This window comes from Protopterus annectens, chromosome 6.part0 (assembly GCF_019279795.1).
Source record: "Protopterus annectens isolate FY-2018-M chromosome 6.part0, PAN1.0, whole genome shotgun sequence".
NCBI classification, from domain to species: Eukaryota; Metazoa; Chordata; order Ceratodontiformes; family Protopteridae; genus Protopterus; species Protopterus annectens.
Window position 1 is genome coordinate 315,425,155 of NC_056737.1, and position 24,813 is coordinate 315,449,967.

Genomic DNA, 24,813 nt, shown 5'->3' on the forward strand with positions numbered 1-24,813 from the left:
AAAATAAAACAAAAAGGTTGAATAAACAAAACCATATCAAAGAAATCTTTTCTCTAAGGAAAAAGAATGTTTCTAGTATACCAGAAATACTAGATGAATTTAGAAATCACTTTCACAAAATTAACCATAATAACATTAACATGGAACCTAAAGATAAAATAAAGGAGTTTATAACCACAAACATGAATAAAAAGCTTAATAAACAACAGATTAAACTATTGGACAAAAGTATTTCATATACAGAGGTTATTACACAAATAAATAAGCTTAAATCAAACAAAGCACCGGGTAATGATGGTATTATACCAGAGATATATAAAATCCTTTCTAAAAGTACATATTCATTAATACATAAGGTTTTATTTTGGCCCAAACTGAGTTAATAACCCCCCATCTTGGCAATATACATTTATTTCGCCAATTTTAAAACCTAATAAAGATCCAACTAGATGTTCTTCATATCGGCCCATCTCATTACTTAATGTTGATTATAAAATGTTTATGAGTATCTTTGCTGATAGATTGAAGACAATCATTCCCGGCATTATAGATATAGATCAGACAGGCTTCATTGTAAATAGAAATACTTTTGATAATATAAGAAGAACTTTAACATTAATAGATTTTGCAAATAAGAAAAATAAAGATTTAACACTTATTAGTCTTGATATAAGTTCAGCATTTGATTCAGTAAGTTGGGACTATCTGTTTACCTTAATGAAGTGCACAAACTTCTCAGATGCATTTGTAAATCTAATTGAGCATTTATACAAAGGAACGTTGGCTTATATTAAGGTAGGAACATATGTTTCACAAAAAATACCCATTCTTAAAGGTACAAAACAAGGATGTCCACTTTCTCCACTATTATTCACTTTAGTAATGGAGCCTTGGGCTAATTTGATCAGAAACAGTACTGACATAGAGGGTTTTGTAATAGATAAAAATACAACATCCAAAATTCAACTTTTTGCAGATGATGTTCTAATTACATCAGCAGGATCTAATTCTTCTATGCAGTCTCTATTTGATAACATGATGAATTTTAAAAGTATTTCTGGTTTAATATTCAATGAAGAAAAAACTAAAATACTACCTATATATACATGAAAAAATATTCTCATTAGTGATTTTACTAAATATGCACCCAATTCAGGTCAGATAACTTATTTAGGTATAATACTATCTAAAGATATTAAATCTATTATATATAATAATTATAATACCTGTTTTCTTAATATACAAAATCTTTTTAATACCTGGAATAATATGTTTTTACTATGGAGGAGAGACTTACAATTATTAAAATGATAATATTCCCCAAGATTTTATACTTAATACAATCAATAATACTTCCACCTACAAACATAATTATCAAGAAACTGAATACACTAATGTTAAATTTCCTATGGGCACCTAATAGACCTAGGATTGCATTTAAGAAACATACTAATAGCTGGTCTCAAGGGGTATTTCTTTTCCAGACTTTAATTTATATACTATCTCTTCTATTGTAAAAGTTATTACTTTATTAATAGATCAGTCATATGTCAAAATGGAAAGATTATTGGGAGCTAATTAGTATGCACTTCATGAAAATCTCCTTAACACATAAAAATATGATTGTAAATAACTCCATGTTATGGTTACTAAAGGAATTTTGTACTTCACCTATTACACCTAAACATATGGTTTGTTACCCATTAAATATTATTATTAGTTATCGTAACTTTATATTCATGCACCCTAAGTATAGGGAATGGAATTTTATTGTATTCCCTATAATGTATACTCAGGGTATGCTTTTGTCATCTACTTCTGAAGGAACTCATTTAGCTATAGATAATGATCTAAAGTACTGGTATCAGTTGATATCTGATAATAAAGTTAAAAATCTAGATTTTTTAAAACAAGAATTTGATCTAAGAGAAACTTGCTGGTTAGAGGTTCAGACCTTTAGACAACATCCCATTAATAAAATAGATCTAATGTCTATAACAGTTAAAGAATCTATTCCAACACTGATTGATTACTTGATATTAAATTTACAACATAAAGTTTCTGATAAAGGTAAACTTTCATACATACATAAAATTATCAGACAAGAAACTTTTTACAGTGTAGATTCATACTGGAATTATTTCACTTCTATCAATGGGGACCCACCAAATCAACAAGATAAACAATATATATTGGAATCTGCTTATAGAACTACGCCTTCCATTGTCTGGAGACTTTATACATGGAAATTTTTACATAGATCTTTTATACACCTTTGATGATGAATAAAATAAATAATAAAGATAATTTATGTAAGAGATGTAATGTAGAAATTAATGCTGACTGGGCTCATATGTTTTATGACTGTATAAAATTGAAAGAATACTGGAAGTCAATTAATGAATTTTTGCAGGCTCTTTTACAGATAATTTCATTATTTCTAAATCTCTTATATTATTCAACACACCTGTACCTCAAAGTGTTAAAAGGTTAAGCTTCCCTTGTTATGGTCTATTCTAGCAGTGGCTAGGAAAATAATAACTAGAAATTGGATTTCAGATACACCTCCTTCGTTCAATGAATTTAAAAATGTTATGAATATAGTGTGCCATATGGAAATAAACACAATTAGGACAAGAACAAATAGAAAAACATCTTATTATATTGTATGGGATAATTTACAAAATTTGTTAAAAATTTTTAATTTCAATAGCATGGTATTTTAGTTTAATTAATTGATCTGATTGTAGTGGATGTCTTTGTAAATACTTTAGTTGTTTTGTTGAATGTTATAATAATACCTATTTTTAATTACTTGTATAAAATTGTTATGATATTTCTCTTATATGTTAAAACAATAAACCTGTTTTGAAAAAAAAGGATTGGTACAAGAGCAGAGCCAGAAATTGTTCAGATGTGAAAGAAGTTGTTTCTTAAAGAAAGGAAAAGTGGCTAGAGAGGAGATATGTAAGGGAAGGTTATTCCATATTCTGCCAACTGAGTTGGAGAAAAGGCAGTTCCCTGCAGAGTTTGTAATTCTGGTAGTGTTAACTTGTAGCTTTTGGGAGGAGCGTAGTTGTTTCAAGTTAGTATAGGGAGTCAAGAGGTTGCTAAGAGCTGGTGTTTTTGAGGGTTGACATAAAATTTTATGTGCTATTAAGAGTTGTTGATAGATAATCTTGTTAGGAAGTTCCAGCCAATGTAGTTGTTTTAAGTTTAGGCAGTGGTGAGTTCTATATTGAAATGCAGTGGCAAATCGAGCTATGATGTGGTAAGATGTAGTCAGTTTCCTAAGGTTACCTTTAGAGAGATTAGTGTAGATAGAGGAAGCATACAGAAGGGTAGAGATAAGATGTGATTGTGCTAAGGTAGTCCGTGCCTCGGGTGTAAGGAAGGGTTTGATTCTGTACAGTGAACCAATCTTTTTATTAACTGCTTTTATTGTGTTATTAATGTGATGATCATAGCTAAGATTGTTATCAATAGTAACACCAAGCAGTTTTGTAGTAGAGTCGGGGGAAATGTGGGAATTATCACTTGCAGTGATAGTAAAGTTTAGTTGAGTAGATTTGTGTGTAGGTGAAAAAAGTAATAGTTTGGTTTTCTTGGGGTTGAGGAGAAGACATCTTTTTGAGAACCATTGTTCAACGTTTGAAAAGGTTGCTTGTGTAAGGGATTGGAATTCTGTTTGAGAGGAAGCTGTACAAATTATGGTGGAATCATCTGCATATTGTATACAAGTAGTGTTTTGGATAGATGATTGGAGATCATTAATAAAGATAGAGAATAAAAGTGGACCTAGTATAGATCCTTGTGGTACTCCTAAAGAGATAGGTAGTAGAGTAGATAGAGAATTTTTCCAGAGTACTGCTTGTTGTCGATTTTCAAGATAGGATGAAAACCAGGTTAAGGAAGAGTAATCCAAGGCAAGGGATTTAAGTATGTGTAGAAGAAGTGTATGGTTTACCATATCGAAGGCTTTTGACAGGTCTAGGAAAAGAGAAGAGGTTAGTTTGTTGTTGTTACGGTTACAGTTGATAGTGTTGGTGAAAGAAAGTAGTGCAGTGGTAGTACTATGTGAAGGCCTGAATCCATGTTGAGTGTCAGCTAGTAGGTTGTTAAGGAGGAGATGGTTAAGTAGTTGTTTGTGTATACATTTTTCCATAATTTTAGCCAGAGGAGATAATAGTGCGATAGCGGCAAAGTTAGAAAGGTCAGTAGATTTACCTCCTTTGTGTAAGGGTATGATGTATGATATTTTCCAGATTGCTGGGAAAGTACATTCTTTTATGGATCTGTTTATTAGGATAGAGACAGGGTAGGCAATAGCTTTAGCTGCTACTTGCAGGAATTCAGCAGGAAGCTTATCTGCTGAGGGGGTAGTGGGTTTAAGTTTGTGTAAAAGAGATTGTATATAGGAGGTGGGTATGGGTTGTAGTTGAAGGGGAGGAAGAGAGTCATTGAAGCTACTTAAGAGCAGTTGAGAAGTATCAGGAGCTAGGTGGTTAGCTAGACTTTGTATGGAAGTAGTAAAGAAAGTATTGAAGTTATTGGCTATTAAAGTGGGATCTTCAGGGTCTGAGTCCTGTGGGTTGGGTGTAACTAATTTGCCTGGGGTAATTAGATTGTTAATAGTAGACCAGAATTTTTTTGGTTCTTTTTTGGTGGATTGCTGCAGTTCAAAGTAAAAATTATTTTTATCTGATAGGATGGCTTTTTTGGTACTGATTCTGAGCTCTCTAAAGGTTTGATGATCTGTTGGGTTTCTAGAGGAACGCCATTTATTCCAAGATTTATTTCTGAGTATAATTTTATGCTTAGTATTAGAGGTTAGCCAGGGTGCTGTCTTAGTCTTTGTTCTAATAGTGCGACTTGGGGCATGTTGATTTAGGATTGCAAGGAATGCTGAATTGAAGTGTTCAACAGCCTTGTTGAGTGTGAGGTGTTTTAGAGGGGTCCAGTTGTATTGTGAAAGTTCTGTTTGAAACTGTTCAGGAATAAATTGTTTTTTGGAGTATAGTGTTCTGTGAGTGGTAGGAAAGTTTAGGTTAGTTTTAGCTCTAATGACGTAGGTGAGGGAGTGATTGCTAATGTCATCTGGAAGGATGCCAGTTTGGTAGGTTTGCAGGGGGGAGTTAGTAAGGATCCAGTCTAAGGTGGTTTCTTTTTTGCTTTTTTTATTGATTCTGGTAGGACTATTAATGAGTTGTTTAAAACCATAAAGGTTTATATGGGAAGTAGGGTTAGTATTGCTACATGATTTCCAATCAATGTTAAAGTCCCCAAGAAATAGTGTTTCTTGAGGAAGTTTATTAGAGAGTTGTTCTAGAATGTGTTATAAGGTAGGGATGTTATTTCCTGGGGGGAGATATGCACAAATGATGTTTATTGCTTTAGTAGTGTTGATTTGTATTTTGGAGCAAATTATTTCAGCATTGTTGTTTTGGGAGAGGGTAAGGTCAAGAAGAGTAAGCTTTAGGTTAGTTTTATATATAATTGCTACTCCCCCACCCTTCCTGGTGGTGCGATCAAGTCTTACAATGTTATAACCAGGTGGGGTAATCTCAATGTCTTTAACTGAAGGCTTTAGCCAGGTTTCTGACAAGCATAAGATATCAAAGTTGTGTATTTCTAGTAGGGCATGGAGTTGACTAATTTTGTTACAGATGCTACGTATATTGAGATGGGCCATGGAGAGTAGGTTAGTGGGTTTGGAGGAAGAGAGAGAGAAGGGTTTGGTATGGTTTCTATGTGTTGTGGTTTTATTATCCTGTGGGCCTGGATTGGGGTGTATGTCGCCATCTTGTAGTAGAAGGAGTAATGTAGCATATTTTTCTAGTTTAAGTTTTTGGAAAGCTTCAATTATTTTGTTTTTGATTTTAGTAGTTTGCAGTGTAGTAGCCTATGGTATTTGGGAAGAAGGTACATGGATTGTGAGGAGGAATGTAAGAAGGAAGGGGATAGGGATGTTACAGGTGTACAGGTGTGTTTCGAAGGAAGTGAGAGAGAAACAGTTAGGGAGTGTTCATAGGAGGTTAGGAAGTAAGTAGTAATAAGAGAGGAAAGTAGTAAAAAGGAGATAGCTATTTTCAGTTGTGACTGGAAGATAGTTATAGTCATGGTAATGTAGTTGAAGTTTTGCTAAGAAGTAGGGATGGGTGTGGTCTAAATTAGTTTGATTATAAGTAGTGGTGGGAGTGGTCTAGTTAAGTTTCGTATGATTGGTGTGAGTAAGTAGGGGGTGTGGTGAATGGAGGAATAAATGTAGGAACCCTAGGGGTGGGTGGGATGAGCGGGGCCAGACAAGACAGCAGAAGAAGGCGGAGGACAATCAGTGAGGAGGAAGACTCTGTAGGTAGGTCTAAAGGTAGAGGAAGGTGGGCAATAATAGGAGGCTAAAAGGAAGAAATCCAGGAGGAAACTGGAGATGACAGTTATAAGGATGTCTTTGGACAATAAGAGGTAATATATAGGTGAACCCAATAAAGGCTGGGAACAGAGTTAATGTGGGCAAGGATGCAGAGGTGGGTTAGATAAGACAGCGTAGAAAGTTAGTGAATCTGAAAGTTAAAGTATGAGGACGCCGCCTAGTGGTCAGCAAGTATATGCTAGAGTATAAGGTCTAGGCGGGAAGATGGATAGAGTATAAAGGGTAAAGATTCACATGTAGAATCTGTTGTTTTTAAGCCATATGAATATAAACATATGTGTTACATACATACATAGAAAAATAGCTACTGTAAGTTGTCAAAATACAGGGTAATCGATGCCATGAGATTTTGGTTGCAGCACTTACTTTTTACTGCCTGAGTAAAAGTACCCTTGTAATTACCTACTGTAATATACTAGGAATGCTACAGAAAAGTATATGGGGAAATGTATAGACTGCCTTAGCTTCAACTTTCAAACGCTAATCAGTGTAAACTAACTGTACTTCAGTCAAACGTTCAGGAAAGATGTGATAGTTGAAAACATTTTACCACAACGAATGACAGAAGAAAGTGAGAAAAGAAATCCAGTAGGATAGAATCACTAATCACTATTAGACAAATCGTTGTGGTGTGATTTCTGAAGGAGAACATACAGCATCAGCTAATGAAAAAATACTTTTAGAACACTGACTAGAATCAGTTCCAAAGATGCATGACATTTTTAGAGAAAAGAAGCAAAATGTTCTATTCTTTTAAATTATTTGGACATTTGTTACTCAACATGCGTTTTTGTTGCAAGGCAAAATTGTCCAAGTCAATGCTGTGCTGTAAAATGAGGGAAAATCTGTATGATTTATAAAAGCACAGCTACATCTCTCTCTCACACACACACACACACACACACACACACACACACACACACACACACACACACACACACACACACACACAAGCAACAGTAATAACACACCATATAAAACATAATTGCCAGTGCAGAGAAAAATATTTGTAACAACAAGCATGCAAAATACAATAGCCTGGGCTTGAATAATTATTAGACACAATTTTGCTAAAAAAGGTACATAGTAAAGTAGCTATCACTTTGTTGCTAAAGAGGCTCCAGGTCTGTTTGGGACAAGATAGCCCCTCTAGCTGAGTAAAATCCAGTCATTCAGCAAATCTAATTGCTCAGGAGTGGGGGAAGGAGAATACAAAAGGACAAACTGAACTGTAAGTTCTAAGCACTTCCTGTAACAACTCCCGCTGAGTTTGTGTAATCTGACCTGCAGTATGCTAAAAGGGATCTTTGAAAACCTTGCCTCTAGGTGAACATGTGACTTAGAGTACTAAAATGTAAACAAACTCCTCTAGCAAAAAATGTGACATAGTGCCCCTTTAAGTAGTACTCTCCTATTGTTTGTATATTAATGAACTTCCTTAGTTACAATCATTTGCTTCCTCAACATTTCTGATAAAAGTACCCTGTAGGAATTTTTTAAATTTGTCAACTCCTTATATTCTCAAAAACATGCTTCCAATTACCCCCATCTTTTTCATCATACCTCCATCATCTGCTATTATTCACCTGAGGAAAAATTCCTCTAAGTCTTGAGGTATAGAATACCTATGAAAATACTTCCATGTGAAAACTTCCAAACTTCAGCAGGAATACCACCTGTTCCTGCAGACTTTCTTGTTCAGAGATGTAGTTGGTTCAACCAGCATCCTGGACAGGTACTATGAAACAGCACCCCACTGCCTCAAAGAGCAAAAAAAGCACTTTACTATAATAATCAGCTGATACATTGTAAGTGATCAGCTTATTAAAGTTGGATCTACACCCCTCAAATCTCTTCCACTGAAGAGGGAAAAAAGAGGTTCTTTTTAATGGCAAGCCAACCAGATGGCCAGATGCACGAATGCCCTCTCCCTCCTACCCCAGCCATTCAGGTCCCAATTCTCTGCCCTGCTTCCAACCCCTCAATATAATTTCTTCTTTAAAATGTAGCAAACAGTTTATACAGTTTATACCCTGTCTGCTTGAAGCTCTACAATGTTTATACTTTAGATTAAAAACAATCTTCTTTTAAAACTTTACAAAAATGCTTGCTACAAATTTAGCAAACTGTTTACTACAGTTTAGACTATAAATGCATGGAGCTCTACAGCACTCAGGTTTTAGTTAAAAGAAGAAAAAAAAAATTTAAACTGCAATACAGAAAATATGTTTTCCAGTATAAGAACATAAAGTTAATCTTAGTGGAAGCCTCAAAGCGAGGTTGGGTAAGAGCTTGTAAGAGAATAGTCAAATCTCAAGGAAGTATAGGATCTTTAACCAGGGGCCTGAGTAAAAAGGTACCTTTAAGGAAGGCCTTACATAATCTCGAGGAAGCCAAGGAAGGATGATTTTCTCCCGAGTGAAAATCTGAAATGGTTGCTAGTTGAACTTCTTGCCCCGTTGTTAAAAATGGAGGCCAAAAAAATTGAGAACTGGTTTGGAGAAAAGATCCACATCTCTCTGAGGGGCCCAGATTGAAAATCTTTTCTATTTACTTTTATAAACTTTCCTGGTGGAAAGATTCTGAGAGGATAAAAGAATCCGTCAAACTAGGGAAGAAAGCCTGGACTGTCTATCAGTGGAACTGGAGAAACTATGTGGTTAACTTTAGGCCATTTTCCCCCGGATTTTGCATTCCTGTCGAGTGAGATAGGAGGTCTGCATGTGGATCCAATATCCAAGGTGGATAAATAAGATGAGGCCTGAGGAAGGGAAATCAGACCTGACAAGGCTAAAAGAGTGCAATGAGGATGTGTGTGCTCTTCAACTAGGACACTTTCTGTAGAAATTTGGGGATTAGAGGTAAGGGGGGTAAAGCATAAAGGAGACCCAAGGACCAGCTGTGGACTACAGCATCTCTCAATGACTCCCTCTGTAGAGGGAACCAGGGCAAAGAAAGTACAGTTATGTACACTTACCATAAATGTAGATGTTCAAGTGTATTCACTGTTGCAGACATCACACTTGGGTTATCTGCCTGCGGGTAGCCCTCAGTCAGCCCGAATACCAGAGACTTAGTATTTCTGCGTTGGTTGCTGTTGCTCCAGGAATTACATCAAATCATCAGGGGTATATAAACAGGCAGCCGACGCCATTACATCAGTATTTCTTGCCCAAAATGTCAGGAGCCCCCCCAATAGGAAGTTAAGTTATGTTGGGGAAAATACCACCAGTAAAAAGCAAATACCAATACCCCTGAAGGGGGTGAGTAATAGACATAGAGAGGAGAGGGAGAGAGACAAGCGGGCTGGAGGGAGGGAAACTGGGACTGCAACAGTGAATACACTTGAACATCTACATTTATGGTAAGTGTAGACAACTATACTATGTTCTTCATGTTTCACTGCTGCAGTCATCACACTTGGGTTGATTCCCAAAGTTGAAAAAAGGGTGGAGGCAGTCAAGAAGAGTTGCGGCTGGCTAGTATGCCCTGCAGGACTGCTGTTGCAAAACCCGCCCTGGATTTGGAAAAGATAGGCAGGTGGTAATGCTTGGTGAAGGTGTGTACAGAACTTCAGGTAGCAGTTTCCATGATGTCCCTGGTAGGGACTCCCCTGAGGAATGCTGTAGAGGTAGAAGTTGAACTAGTGGAATGTGTTCTGACCCCTTGAGGGGTTAGTTTCTCATGGTGCTTGTAGCGGAAATGGATGCAGTGTGTTATCCGTTTGGAGACTGTTTGTTTTGAAATAGCCTTGCCCTCTGCCCCAGGTGCAAAGCTGACTAGTAACTGGTCATATTTCCTGAAGGGCTAAGTCCTATCAAAGTAGAATCTGAGCTGTTTGTGCACATTCAAGGAGTTCAGGATCCTTTCCCATTTATTTTGGGGATTAGGGAAAAAGGTTGGCAAATGAATAGATTGGTTGAGAGCCACACTGGACATGACTTTAGGCATAAAGGAAGGGTTAATCCTGAGGGAAACCCTGTCAGCATGGAAAATATTGAAGGATTTCACAGCCATAAGTGCTTGTAGCTCAGACACTCTTCTAGCTGAAGTGATGGCCAGAAGCAAGGCTGTTTTCCGAGAGAGGAATTTTAACTGTGCTGATGCTGCAGGCTCAAAGGGGGGTAGCGTGAGCTTTTCCAGTACAAAGTTAAGGTCCCAAGCAGGGGTGGGTGCTCTTCTTGGTGGCCTTAAGTTGTTTGCCCCTCTCAGGAACTGTTTGATAAGAGGGTGAGAGAAAAGAGGTGACTCAGTGTTGTAATGAGCCGAAATGGCAAAGGCTTCAGTGACTGCTGCCCTGCAAGATGCTTCTAGGGCGTCAAAACCACAATGCAAAGTATGCTTGCTGACTTGGCTTGCAGAATACATAAGCTCTTGTAATTCTTTATTTCTGCACAGTCTGTAAAGGTAGCTAATTTTTGCTTAATAAGTTCCATAATATGTTGCTGGTATTTCAGCATGTGAAATTGACAATTCAATGCCATAACGGCGAGAGTTGCAGAGGTGTATACTTTTTTACCCCATCTGTCTAAAGCTCTGGAATCCCTGTCCGAAAGAGTGGGATTCTTAGCTGTACTTGCTTTTATACCTTTAGGCCCCTGGGAAATGACCTCTGGGTCAGCAGTAGGATTTTTTGAAAAGAAATTTGTGAGAGTCAGAACTCTGTAGTACCTGTATGGTTTTCTTGCAGCAGGGGGTAAAGTATCAGGAGTTAGGCTGGATTCCATAAAAACATCATCCACAACATCCAGAACTGGAGGTATTGCTAAAGGTCTATGCTGTGGCAAATCTAGAAATTCTCTGAGTCTCTTTGGACTGAGGATAGTCTTGACATTCCCAGTGGAAATGCTCTCTTAACGTATGTAGAGTTTCACCAAAAGAAAAATCCTCTGGAGGGGAAGCAGAGGGAATGGATTCCTCTGCACCTAAATCCTCATAAGCAGGTAAAGGCATGTCCTCATAGTCAGAAACCTCAGAGTTGTCGGACTCTTGGTCTGTTAAAGCTGCTGGGGACAGGTCTCTTTTTCTCTTAGCAGGAGAAGGCTGGCTTCCCCTAATCAGCATAATCATGTCTTCTGCCATTTTAAGCATTTGATGTTGTGACAAGGAAACAGGTGCTTGAGTTTGGGTTGTCACCTTTTTTAAGCGTAGCTTGTACTCTTGGCCTTAGAAACTTGGTAGTTTTAGACAGAACTGAAGATACAAAAGAAGTCATCGGTTTGTGTTGAGAATCGGACCATCCAAGGCAGAGACATCCACAGGTTCAGTAGTCAAAGAAGAGTCTTGTGGCATACCAGTCTCCAAACAAACTTTTTCTGACATTGGTTAGAGCAAGAAAAAAGCATCACCAACTGGGTACTTACCTTTAGAAGACTTCAGGATGATTCACTTTGGAAATGAAAACTCAGGTAGTGGTCGAACGGCACTCGTGCAAACTGCTTCGGGCTTCTCGGCAAGAAAGACTGATGTAATGGCATCGGCTGCCTGTTTATATACCCTGACAACCTGACGTCAGTCCTGGAGCAACAGCAACCGACGCAGAAATACCAAGTCTCTGGTATTCGGGCCGACTGAGGGCTACCTGCAAGCAGATAACCCAAGTGTGATGACTGCAACAGTGAAACATGAAGAACATCTTACTGCACTTGTTGAGGGGAGAAGCAAAAGATCACAGCTTGGCTGGCTTCATCGATGAAAAATCTTTTCCGTCACTGTTTGACAGACCAGTCATGCGACATCAAATGACTTAGTCTGTCTGCAAGCAGATTGATTTCCCTCCAGTATGTGCATTGCCAAAAGAAAGAGACTGGAAGAGATTGCCCACTGCCACATTCTCATTGCCTCTTGACACAATGGGTAAGATCTGGTTCAGTCGTTTGTTGATATACCAGACTATAGACATGTCTGTATGCACTGTAATCATCCCTGAAGGTAGAACATCTTGAAAAACCTGCAACACTTGTAGGACAACTCATTTCCAGGAAACTGATGTGCAAATCGGCCTCTTCTGAGGACCACTCACCTTGGACTGTCCAGTCCAATAAATGTCGCTCCCAGTCCAACGTGGACGGTGTCTGTGGTGACTGTGGCTGCTGGCTGAGGGGGAAGGGATGGATGACCTCGAGAAACTTTTTCTGAATGAAACCACCAAAAATATATTCTTTACAAACTTTGGAAATCTTGCCTGGAGTGCTTAGAGGATGCTGAAGAATAGACCACTGTACTGAAAGAGTCCACTGAGGGACATGCTTATGGTACCTGGCTAACTAGATTAGAGTTATCCTTGCTGCCATTGATCCTAATACTTGGAGGACTAGTCTTGCTGTCAGATGAGAAAGGGAGATCCCCTTCGTAACCTGAAACCTGAGAGTATGAACCCTTGTCAGAGGAAGTGAAGCTGTCTAACTGGCTGTGTCTAGACGAGCAGCTATGGACTCCAGGGTCTGTGTAGGGATAAACTGTTATTTGGTGTAATTGACTATGATGCCCATGTGATGACATAACTGGAGCAAGTAACCCCTCAGTTGAAACAATAGATTCCTGAATGGGGCAGTCAGGAGCCAGGTGTCTAGATATGGAAACACCCGAAATCTCAGTAGTCTCAAGTAAGCCACTACCACTGTCATATATTTTGTGAACATCCTGAGGATTGTGGTGAGGCCAGAGGGCAATGCTCTGAAATGGTAATGGTTAGCTCCCAGCTGTAAGTGCAGGTATATTCTGGAGCACCTGTTCATTTTGATATGATAGTATGCATCTTGAAAATCTATTGAGCCCATCCAGTTGTCCTTTCATTGCAAAGGTAAAATGGACATAACCATCTGAAACTTTCGAGTATTTTACATACTGGTTGAATTGGCTGAAATCAAGAATTGGTCTCAAATCACCTGTCTTCTTTGGCACTAAAAAGAATATTGAGCAAGTTTCAGACCCTTGTTGGTCATGGGGTACTTTCTGTATTTTTTCTAGCAGCTTTTCTACTCCCAAGGCTGCCTCCCTCTAATTGGCTGGAACATCAGAGATCTTTTTCATTTTTGTTGGAGAAATTTGGGAAAATGGTGTGAAAAAACCTCTGGATATGATTTTCTGCACACAAGAGTCTTTTGAGATGGATGCACGGATTTCTGGCTGCAGAGATAAGCATCCCTCAACTGCCTCCAGACTGCAGCAATCAGGAGCGCTAGTAAGGTCTGTCACAGAAGGTATCTCTGAAATCCTGGTTCTGCAGGCCATCTCTGCCGTGAGGGCGGAGTCTTCCTTTTGAGTTACCCCCTCTGTCCCAGGAAGAACCATCTCCTTGCGATTCCTGGAAAGGCCCTTGGTACTTGCGAAACCACATCTTTTTACTACCTCACTGATTCCTGGAGAAGGATCTCGGAGGACTAGAAAAATGGATCCCAGTGACAGGTTCTTCCTGTTTTTCTCACTTCTGAAGAATGTTTCTTTAACTTTCTTTTTTCAACTTTGGGGCCGAACAAAGATGATCCATCAAAAGAAGCACTAACGAATAAAGACTTAAAGGGCCCTGCAAAATCACACAAGTGCATCCAGACATGTCTCCTGACCACTATGCCTGAACCTGAAGCCTTAGAGATACTCTCAACTGCATGAGAGATCAACCTCATGGACGCATTGGACGCACTGGACTGTAGGGTGGCCAGGTGTTAAGAAACTTTCTTCTGGTCCTCCACAGACATGGACCTTGAAACAGATTTGGAAAGCTCCTTCACCAAATCCCATTGTGGCCTTGTGAGATGTGTCAAATAGTTCAGCAACGAAATGGCAAAGGCTGCTGAGGCATAAATGCACTTGCCAAATCTGTACGAGACCCTGGACTCTCTAATGAGGGATGGACAGAAGGACTCTGTTCTGCAAGCTCCCCCTTATGGGGACTCCCCTGCTCCAGCAGGCTCTAACTAAAAACTTGTCTGGCCTCTATAAGTTGCATTATATTGGGTTCTCGCCATACTCGGTATGAGATAAGATCAATCAACTCATCAGCTAGAGAGACCACCCAAGACACAGATGGACCAGCCCAAAAGCTTCCAGAAACACCGTCGTCTCTTGGGAAGGGGTATCAAAGGACCATCCACCACTCTGTTTAAGCAGTTCTAGGATCTCTACAAACAAGACATCGTCAGGTGGATATCTGGGGACCCTTTCCCTTTACCGAAGTTTGTGTCTTCAGTGACAGATTCCTGAAAGTAATCTAGGTGCCTCCTTTTGCGTACTCTCTTCTTAGGGACTTCACCAATAGGATGGTCTGATGATGTATCGGAGGAAGGTGGGGAGTTCTGGGTGAGGACTAGCTGAAGGCTTGTACAGGGTAGCTATCCCAGTGGAGTAGGCATGAGAGGATCAGAGATCAAAGTCAGTGGAGGGAGAGAAGAATCAGAACAGAGTAAGGATGTCCTTCCTCTCGGTACAGAGAAAGCCTGTCCACAACCTCATATGGAGAGGGTTCATAAGAAAGAGCAGTCAGTCACACTGGCACCAAACTCTGTAATCCCATGGGCTCCTGTTTCAAGGAAGGAGTTAGAGCTGAGCTATCAAACACTGGGGCTCCAAGAGGCAAGGACCGCTCTGACAGCTTCGGAGTCTATCCTAACACCCCGGAGCCAGCAGCCATGCTTTGGCTCAAACAGTCAAACAGCTCCGAATAGGTCAGAGCTGGCTGAATCAGGCGGATGGTTGCAGTAGAAGAACAAGTGGTTTTCGGATCCAATAAGGATATACTTGATGATCTTGGATCCGAGGTCTCCAAAACCACTAGTCAAACTGGAGAAGGAGATGTGACATGATGTTGAGAGGAGGGCAGGTTCAAGGGTCCAAAAGGAGACAGAGATGGCATCAACCCCATCTGATCTGAAGCCATAGAAACTTCCTCATTATCTTATCCACCTCTGCCTTAGATAAGCTCTTAGAAGACCTAATGGATGATGCAGTATGTGGTGGCCCGGAAGATTTTCTAGGTGTCTCCTGTAAGAAGGGCGAATGGAGCCAAGGGGATATTGGATCAAGGTGAAAAGTGGAGACTGGATATTAGGAGATTTGGATTTTGAATTAGCAGGATCTGATGTATTGGTAACTTTGGCCGGTGGCTCAGATGTTGTTGCCGAACCAGGAGAATTACCAGGGCTCTGTTTTCTTAACTCATTTTCTTTTGGAGCCGAGTCAGGCTTCCCTTTGTCAGATTTACAAAGCGGTGTTTGAGCCCCAGCCAAAGCAGAAACAGTAGAAGGTAGTAAACCTTTCAAAAAACAGCTTATTCTTAAAGCACGGGAAGTGAAAAAAGAACAAACAGAAAAATCCACATCTAGGTGAGCAGAGCCAAAACAATACACGCACTCCTTGTGGGCATCTGTGTTAGGGATCGTATGCCCACAGGAAATGCACTTTTTAAACCCTGTAGGCCTGTCAGCCATATCTACAAAATGAACCTATTCCTCCTAATAGACAAAGGTGAGAAAGAAACACTGGTATATAAGATACCTTAAATCAGATAGAATAAGAAAGAAAGAATACCACAAACGTATGTGGGGGAGTACGCTGACGTGGGTAGTAAGGTCTGACAAGAAACACAGAAAAAAAAAAACGGAATAAGTAGCAGATAGAAAGTCAAGCAAGTTCTGTTTAAAGGAATGAAGGGGAAAGCAATACTAAGCACAAAAACCTCACGAAAAAGGATATAACAATGTTAGCCTTTGTAACTAGACAAAAACCTCCATGTCCAAATGATATGGTGGCAAACAAGATCCAAGGTATACTAGGAGAGTGGGGCATTACAACTGAAGGGAGAGGCTCAAGGGCTGGATCCGCGAGTCTGGTAAAAGTGTCAGAGTCTGATCTGATGTCAGATCAGAGACCCATCAATTGAGGAATGAATGAAAATGACAACATCAGATCAAAATGTACAGGACAGGCATATTTATATAGAACCGTGACATTGTGGACGATAATTTAGAAAGAAAGAAAATTATTTATTGGGGAGGAAGAGAGCAGGTGTTAAGTCAAATAAGTTCAGTGTCCTCATAGAAGTGAGTGGATTAGGCTTACCAGATTTGAGCAATACTTTAAAGCAAAGTTAAGGCTTATACACATGACTCAAGTAGAAGGTTAAAAATCAAAGTGGAAAATGATGATCATGAACAGTGTACGAGTTTTTAAGAAATAAAGACAAGCTAGCATTACGGTTGCGAGTCATTAATGAAAATAGTAACAACCATATAGAATTTTATATTCATAAAGTATAGAATGCATTCCAAGAATTAATCCCATGCAGGAATGGAGAAAAGAGATTTTACCAATAGGGATGTCTGTATGTATGTATGGATACAGACAACAAGCAGAAAAGGTCCTGACATCTACTGTAAGAAATTATCAAAGGAACCAAGGTAATGGGAGCAAAAAGGCGGGAAAGTGGGATGAAACTAAGCAGCAGTTTAGACTGCAGGCTTGACAGTCTCCTCAATCAGGGATTGAAAACATAGTATAGACAAAGAGAAATGGATAAGGCAGTGCTGATTGAAAGACCAGCTCTAGTGAAGTTTTTAGACGACTCTAGACTAGAAGATGTGGATAAAAGATAACTAGTAGAACATATAAACTACAACACAATAACCATCAGAGAATGTTAAAAAAAGACTGGGAAGAAAGAACAGAAAGGAGCACTGCAAAGGAGCAACGGCAAGAAATTGGTAGGGCTCCTACGTGTGCAAAACAGTCCTGAAGACTTAGGATTTCTGCACAGGCACAGAAGTGTTTGGATAAGTATTTGTATTCCCTAAGCAGACTTTGAAGTATTTTTCCTGAAACAGACAGCAAATGCTGGTGATGTGATAGGGGAAACAGAGAACATGTTTGTTTTGGGAACACAATAAGGCGACAATTTAAAATAAAAAATTCTAGTGAGTACTTTGACAGAAATGTTGGAAGAACTATGATAGTAATTATTAAAATGATCTTTTGATTTGGGATATACGATCTGAACAGACCACACATTGCAAGGCAGTTCTAATTCAATTTCTAGAGCACAGATGTCAAAGTCTAAACTTTGTCTAACGACTGTATTGAATAGTGTACAATGAAATAAAACAAAAGGAAGTGTGATCTTTAGAAAAAGGAAAGAGCAAATTTCATAGAAACAAATGGAATTTTTGGGATCAACACGTACATAATACTGTATAGGAGGAGGAGGGCTGAGGTTTAAGGAAAGACAGGAATTGGGCAATCAATGTAATGCTGGAGAAAACTGTGAAAAAGAAAAATACATTTACACTGCATAATGCATACAGAAACTTACTACAGTTTTTCTTCTTTTCTATTAATGAATATGTACTCGTGTTGCAAGTTAAAATGCAATTTAATACAGATGTTTACAAAATACCAACAAAAAAAAAAATGAATGCTACACTTGGAAATGATGAAAATTATATGATCAAAACATTTTTTTCATAACTGCCATTCTTTACAAATTTAGCTTATAAAGACTGGGAAAATAGTACAAAAATGTAATACCTCCACAGCAAGCTGATAGTACTCTGCCTCTAGGAGTTGATTTCGTAACCGGGTTACTGCAGCAGGCTGCTGGATTTCATCTAGTGAAGGTACATACTTGTAGTTGGCAGCTACTAAAATCTTTAGCACATCCACCTTGCTGATGTAACTGTGGAGAATTGAAACAGCTATAAATCTTTCAAAATGATTAGACAGAAATTATATTTTATCTAACAGTAATGTTACTGGCCCATGACATCTACAAGTACTCATATCTGCTGTCCGTTTTTTTTTTTTATCAACATTTACCACATTTGCTAGTCTCAGTGCTGTTACTGCAGTGAGCTTAAGCAAGGGAACTTCCCACACCTAGGATGGGTAAACCAGTTTCAGCTGCTCACACCTATCATCCTCCCCCATCCGGTACCTCCAGTGCCTTTACTTACTAGTCAATCCCAGGTTGTCTGAGAAGCAGTAAGAGCTTTATCCCTCTGCTATGGAGCTGAACTTTTAGCACTCATTTCTTGATAAAGCTTTTCATAATGAAATTGCAAGAAATAGGAAATGGCTACATTAAACATAAAAAGGCTTAAATTACTGACATTTTAATCTACTTAGTTGTAAGGGTACCTAAACTATTAAGTCAAATTACCCTTCAGGTACACTACTTCTAAGCAGCAATCATGCCACACGGTCAATATACCACTCAAATACAGCATACATTTTTGTTATGCACAGATGATGCCTACATACATACATACACAAGCACATATATGCTTGAGTGTGAGAACACCCACCCACCACTACTCAAAAGAGGAGACAAAACCGCTTCTTTACTGTTACTAAGGATTAAGCTCCTCATACAGCCTTGTAAGGTGATGATTGCTCAATGGTTTAATCCATGAATCAGGGATGCAGCTACCTTCCATTACTAAAGTTGACTCAATCCTATACATTATCTCTGGAAATAAGCAACTCACTTCCACATAATCTTTTAGACTAACTTCTTATCTGATTCTGTACCAGCTGACAAAACTCTGTAAAGTACGGTCAATACATATGAATGAAAGCTACACATTTACTGTAATATTAGATTTGGATGAGTGGGTCCATCTTCATTTGCAATCAAGACTAAAGCTGGAGAGCTTTAGTTAGCTGTTCATCTGAAACTTTTCCAGGCTACTGGTTATACCCATTTACCCATAATGCTATACCAGCAAACTTCTTTCCAAGATCTGTTAAGCCATTCTAAGGTTGATGCTACGAGAGACAACGTAATGGTGCATGTACGGCAACTGCTCGGCTGGAACCTCAACAGAACCAAAAGAAATATAGCCAGCAGAAATGGTGATGAATAATTAGAAGTTATGTACCTACCATAACGTTCCATGTTAGTTATCTTCTCTCGCCTTCTTTCTTGCTGGATGGGTTCGGAGCCGATCCTCGGCTCCGACTCGGCACTTGCTAAGCTCGAGAGCTAATTTTACCAGCTCGAGGCAACCCTATATCCCATGATGCAAGGCGGAGATTACTCAGATCTCGTTTGGTAGCTAAAGAAATAGCAGTATTTTCTTCCAACTTAAGAGGAGGAAGAAAATAAGGATACTAAATAACATTATAACCCTCTAGAAAGGATCAACATAATCTAGTGACACTAGGAGTTGAACAGCTAGAAAAAGGTAATAACCTCTTAATAGAAGATGTATAATCTTCCCGGTCTGACCAGGCTAGGGGGATGGAGGGCGGACGCAAGAAAGAAGGCGAGAAGACAACTAACATGGAACGTTATGGTAGGTACATAACTTCTAAATGTTAAGTTGTCAATCTCGCCTTCATTCTTGCTGGATGGGACCGAGTCCCTAGCACCTCTATCCTGGGTGGCTCAATGGAACAGACTCTTGAGAACGGTGGAACCAAAATTTGCTCTGTCTCTGAAGACCAAATCTAATTTGTAATGTGAAACAAAGGTATGAGGAGAGGCCCATGTGGCTGCTGCACAAATAGTGTCTATTGGAAGTCTAGCTTGAAAAGCTGTAGATGTAGCTAGAGCTCTGGTAGAATGGGCTTTTGGGTTAGAAACCAACTCTTTGCCTCTGAGCTGATAAATGTAAGTGATCACAGAAGACAGCCACCTAGATAAAGTTACCTTAGAAACTGGAAGGCCTTTCTTGTTCTTTGCATAGGATAGAAATAGTTGATCAGATTTCCTAAAAAGTTTTGTCTTATCCAGATAATATCTGAGCTGGCGGTGAACATCGAGATAATGTAACTTTTGTTCAGCTCTATCAGAATAGTTCGGAAAAAATACTGGAAGATCAATGGATTGATTTAGGTTAGTTTGTGATGCCACCTTTGGTAAGAAAGACGGATTAGTTCTTAGGGATACCCTGTCTTTGTGGAATATTAGATAGGGAGGGCAAACACAGAGAGCATGAAGCTCAGATACTCTTCTGGCAGATGTAATGGCAACTAGAAAAAGTGTCTTCCAAGAAAGCAATTTCAAAGAACAGGCCACTGCAGGTTCAAACGGGGGAAGAATCAAGGATGTTAAAATTAAATTTAGATCCCACTGTGGTGGGGGGTCTCTAATCGGAAGTTTCAATAAAAAGATACCTCGAAGGAATGCCTTGCAAAGTTTATGTGACATAATGTTGTGGTCCAAAAAGCCTACATGAAAATTTGAAATGTCTGCCAGTTGAACTTTCACTGTGGAAGAGGAGGATCCTGAATGAAAAATGTCAGCTAGGAAGTCCAATACCGAATGAATTGGAGCAGTATAGGGGTCTATGTTCCTAGCTTTTGCCCAGAAAGAGAAACATCGCCATTTACTAGTGTAAATCTTTCTGGTAGAAGATTTTAGGGAAGCTACTATGACATCCCGTACAGGATTAGAAATCATAGGAAGCCTGGCTAAGGATGGAAGTGAAGCAACCAAGCAGTGAGGTTGAGAGAGGGTATGGATTGGTGCAGTTGACCTGACTGGTGGGTCAGAAGATCTGGAACTGGGTCCAGATGCCATGGCTGTACCAAGAGGTAATGATGTAGGAACGGAAACCATATCTGTCGAGGCCAATAAGGGGCAATGAGAATCAACTTGGCTCTCAAAGCGGTTGCTTTCTGAATTAGCTGAGGTATCAGCGGAAAAGGTGGAAAGGCATAAAGAAGTCCCCGGGGCCAATCTTGGGTTAGAGCGTCTCTGGGGGGATGGCCTGAAAGGGGGAAGAGAGAGAAGAAGTATGGGCATTTGCTGTTTTGAGGTGTAGCGAAAAGGTTGCAGCAAGGAAGACCCCACTTCTGAAAAATCTCTTCCGTCACTGACTGTTTGAGAGACCACTCGTGAGGCATGAGAATAGCTCTTCTCAATCTGTCCGCTATGATGTTGGATTTCCCGGGGATGTGCGTTGCTATCAGAAACCAGTGAGAGGAGATCGCCCATTGCCAAAGTCTGAGAGCCTCTCGACACAGTGGATAGGACTTGGTTCCGCCCTGTTTGTTTATATACCACACTACGGACATATTGTCCGTTAGGACTGCAACAGTTCCCAGGGGAAGAGAGTCGTTGAGGGCTTGCAACGTTAAAAGCACTGCTCTCATCTCCAGAACATTTATGTGCAGATGGTACTGGAAAGGTTGCCAAGTGCCATGGACCATTCTGCCCTGATAATGCCCCCCCCCCCCCACCCAATCAGGGAGGCGTCCGATGTAACCGTGGCAACCGGGGCAAGAGGAACAAATGGTCTGCCTCGATGGATTTGAGGGGACGATATCCACCAAGTCAGATGTCTTTTGCAAGTTGGAGTTACTATGATCTCGTGACGCATGGGAAGTTGTTGAAAGGACCATTGGGTGAATAGCATCCATTGTAGAAGTCGCATGTAAAAGCGGGCGAGGGGAAGAAGTGTTATGGCAGCCGCCATAAGACCCAGTACTTTCAGAACAAATCTGGCCTGAATTTTGTTGCTGAATAGAATCACTTGGACCTGTCTTTGAATGTCCAAGATCCTTTGGTCTGTCAACCTTGCTGAAAGTTGTATGGTGTCCAATCTTGCACCTATAAAAGTAATATATTGACAAGGCGACAAGGCAGATTTTTCGAAATTTATAGAAATTCCTAGCCCTCTGCAAGTGTGAATGGTGTAATTTCTGGCTTGGAGAAGCTGATGCCTGGTGGTGGCAGTGAGGAGCCAGTCATCTACATATGGAAACACCTGGAATCCTTGACGTCTCAGGTGAGCCGTAACCACTGCCATGCATTTAGTGAACACTCTGGGGGCTGTAGTGAGTCCAAAGGGCAGGGCTCTGAATTGGAAGTGACTGGTCCCCAGCCGGAAGCGGAGAAATCTTCTGGAGCGTCTGTGAATTTTTATGTGGTAGTACGCATCCTGAAGATCTATCGAGCACATCCAATTGTCCTTGCCCAGAAAGGGCAGAATGGACTGAAGCGTGACCATCCGGAATCTTGATTTCTTTACAAACTTGTTGAGTTTGCTGAGATCTAATATTGGTCTCCAGTCTCCTGTCTTTTGGAACTAAAAGAACCTTGAGTAGATTCCGGATCCTATTTGGTCTGCTGGGACTGGCTGGATGGCTCTTTTTACTAGCAGTTTTGATATTTCTAGTACTGCTAATTCCCTTAGACCGGTGGAACGCCTGGAAGGGTTCCCTTCTGTTGAATCGGGGTTTGAATAAAGGGAATTTTGTAACCCTCAGATATAATTGACTGTACCCATTTGTCTTGAGAAAGGGAAAGCCAGGCTATTGGGTACAGCGATAGTTTTCCCCCGACTGCCTCTGAAGGCGGACAATCGGGCAACATCTCAGGGATGCTGGAAGGGTTTGTCAGAAAGAGGCTCTCTGCTACCCTGATTCTGCGGACCACCTCTGCCCCTAGGGCGGCGTCTATTATTGTTACCCCCTCTGCCTCTGGAGGTAAACTGACTTTGTGCGTCAGGCGTGACTCCTTGAGATTTGCGGAACCACATTTTCCCTCCCTTCTGTCCTTTGGGGTAAGGTCTAGAAGGGGTGGAGAAATGGACTCCTACAGCAGAAAGAGTCTTGCCATCTTGTTCGCATCTAGTCAAAGTGTCTTTCACTTGAGGACCGAACAAGGTCGAGCCATCAAAGGGGGAGTTTCTGAAAGACGCCTTGAAGGGGTCTGCAAAATTACAAAGGCTCATCCAGGACTGACGCCTTAAAGCCACTCCTGTGCCTGCGGCCCTACTCGCTCCATCGGCTGCATAAGAAATGAGCCGCATGGAGGAGTTAGCAATGGAGTTAAGGATTCCTAGCTGTGAGCTAATCTTATCCTGAGACCCAGCAGCTGACGGATCCTGTAAAACTTCTCCCATCTCTTTAAGAACATCTCTTTGAAGGCAGGTGAAGTGGCATAAGTAGTTCAGCGATCTCATAGCAAAAGTCACTGAAGAAAAAATCCGCTTACCGTACCTGTCCATAGTCCTAGAATCTTTATTAGGAGGATGGACAGGTACTGAAGGATCAGCTAATTCCTTCTTGGTGGCAGCAGCCACCACCATGGCATCAAGTGGGACACCCTTTGTCAAATATTGTCTATCTTGTGGGGCAGTAATAAATTTTGAAGGTCTCCTAGGGATAGGTTCCACCGACTCTCGAGCCATCCATGCCTTCCGAGCCACTACCTCCATGAGAGGGTCGAAAGGCAGAGACACCCAGGAGGTGGAGGGTCGAGATCCGAATGCCTCCAGGTATACTGACTCATCCTCGGAGGGATTAAGGGTGGGCCAGTTCCCCCTCTGTTTAAGGATTTCAAGGATGTCTGAAAATGAGACATCCTCAGAGAAGGACCTTGGGGATCCCTCCGACTCATCCAAGTCAGTATCTTATGTAGTAGACTCAGGGGAGTCTGAATGTTTCCTTTTACATGTCCTCTTATGCGGGGGTTCTTCTGACGGATCAGGAGAAGCCTCGGAAGAGGAAGATATTCCCAATGGGGAAACATGAGGCGTTGGATCTCTGGGTCTGGGAGCAAGAGAGTGGGAAGAGACGTCAGCAAGCACTGTAGTGGGAGGAGCTGATGGAACTGTCCGTTGACTAAGCCCAGGGGCTAGTACACTCCTCATCACCTCGAAGGCTCCCCCGTCAGAGACACCAGAAAGTTCCCTCTCTGAAGAGATAGGAACCCCAGAAGGCTCCGAGGCAGATGTCGGGGCCGAGCTCACCAACGCCGAAGCTCCGAGAGGGAGAACAGGGTCGGACAGGGGTCCGATGCCACTCGCCCCCTCGGAGCCGACGAGAGAGACTAGACGCCTGGATCCCTCCAATGAAGGTCTCAAGGAGGAAATCGGAGCCGAGGACGACGGAGCCGAAAGGGGTGGTATCGGCTCCAAAGTCACAACGGTACCGGTTCCGAGGAGCTCCGGCTCCGAACTCTGTAACAGAGTTGGAGGAGGAATGCTCGGTGGATGTGATATAGCTACCGTCTGTTGAGATGGGCTATGGAGTATTTGGGCCAATGCCTGAGACTTTAATAGTCTACTCACCACTCTCTCAAGGTCGTGATCAGATAGCCTGGATGACCGAGAAGATCGGCTCTGATGGCTCCACTCCGAGAGCAAAGGTGATCTCGGAGCCGAATGTATGGATTCCACTGAAGGGGATCGAGATCTCTTTTTTGAGAACAATGGAGCCATCGGAGCCGAAGATACGTCGGCTCCAGCCAGAGCCGACACTGAGTGTCTGGATCTGGTAGTATAGGCGCCGGATGGAGCCGATACTGAGACTGGCATGGAAAGATCGGCTCCGGCCGGAGCCGATCTCGAGCCTGGTGAGGAAGGACCTGAAGCCGACGGCTTAGAAGCTTGAGCCGAAGGCTTAACAGGTTTCGAGGGCTTCCCTGGCACCGACTTAGT

The 24,813-nt window shown here is 40.9% G+C and overlaps 1 protein-coding gene across 2 annotated transcripts in view; it reads right to left on the reverse strand.

The window, feature by feature from the left end:
- Positions 1-24,813, reverse strand: part of ZFYVE26 (zinc finger FYVE-type containing 26) — a 3,506,023-nt gene that overhangs the window by 894,020 nt on the left and 2,587,190 nt on the right. For both annotated transcript variants that reach the window (XM_044074068.1, XM_044074069.1), the window contains one exon: positions 17,948-18,095. In XM_044074068.1, coding sequence (XP_043930003.1) covers positions 17,948-18,095 — 148 coding nt within the window. The remainder of the gene's footprint in view (positions 1-17,947; positions 18,096-24,813) is intronic.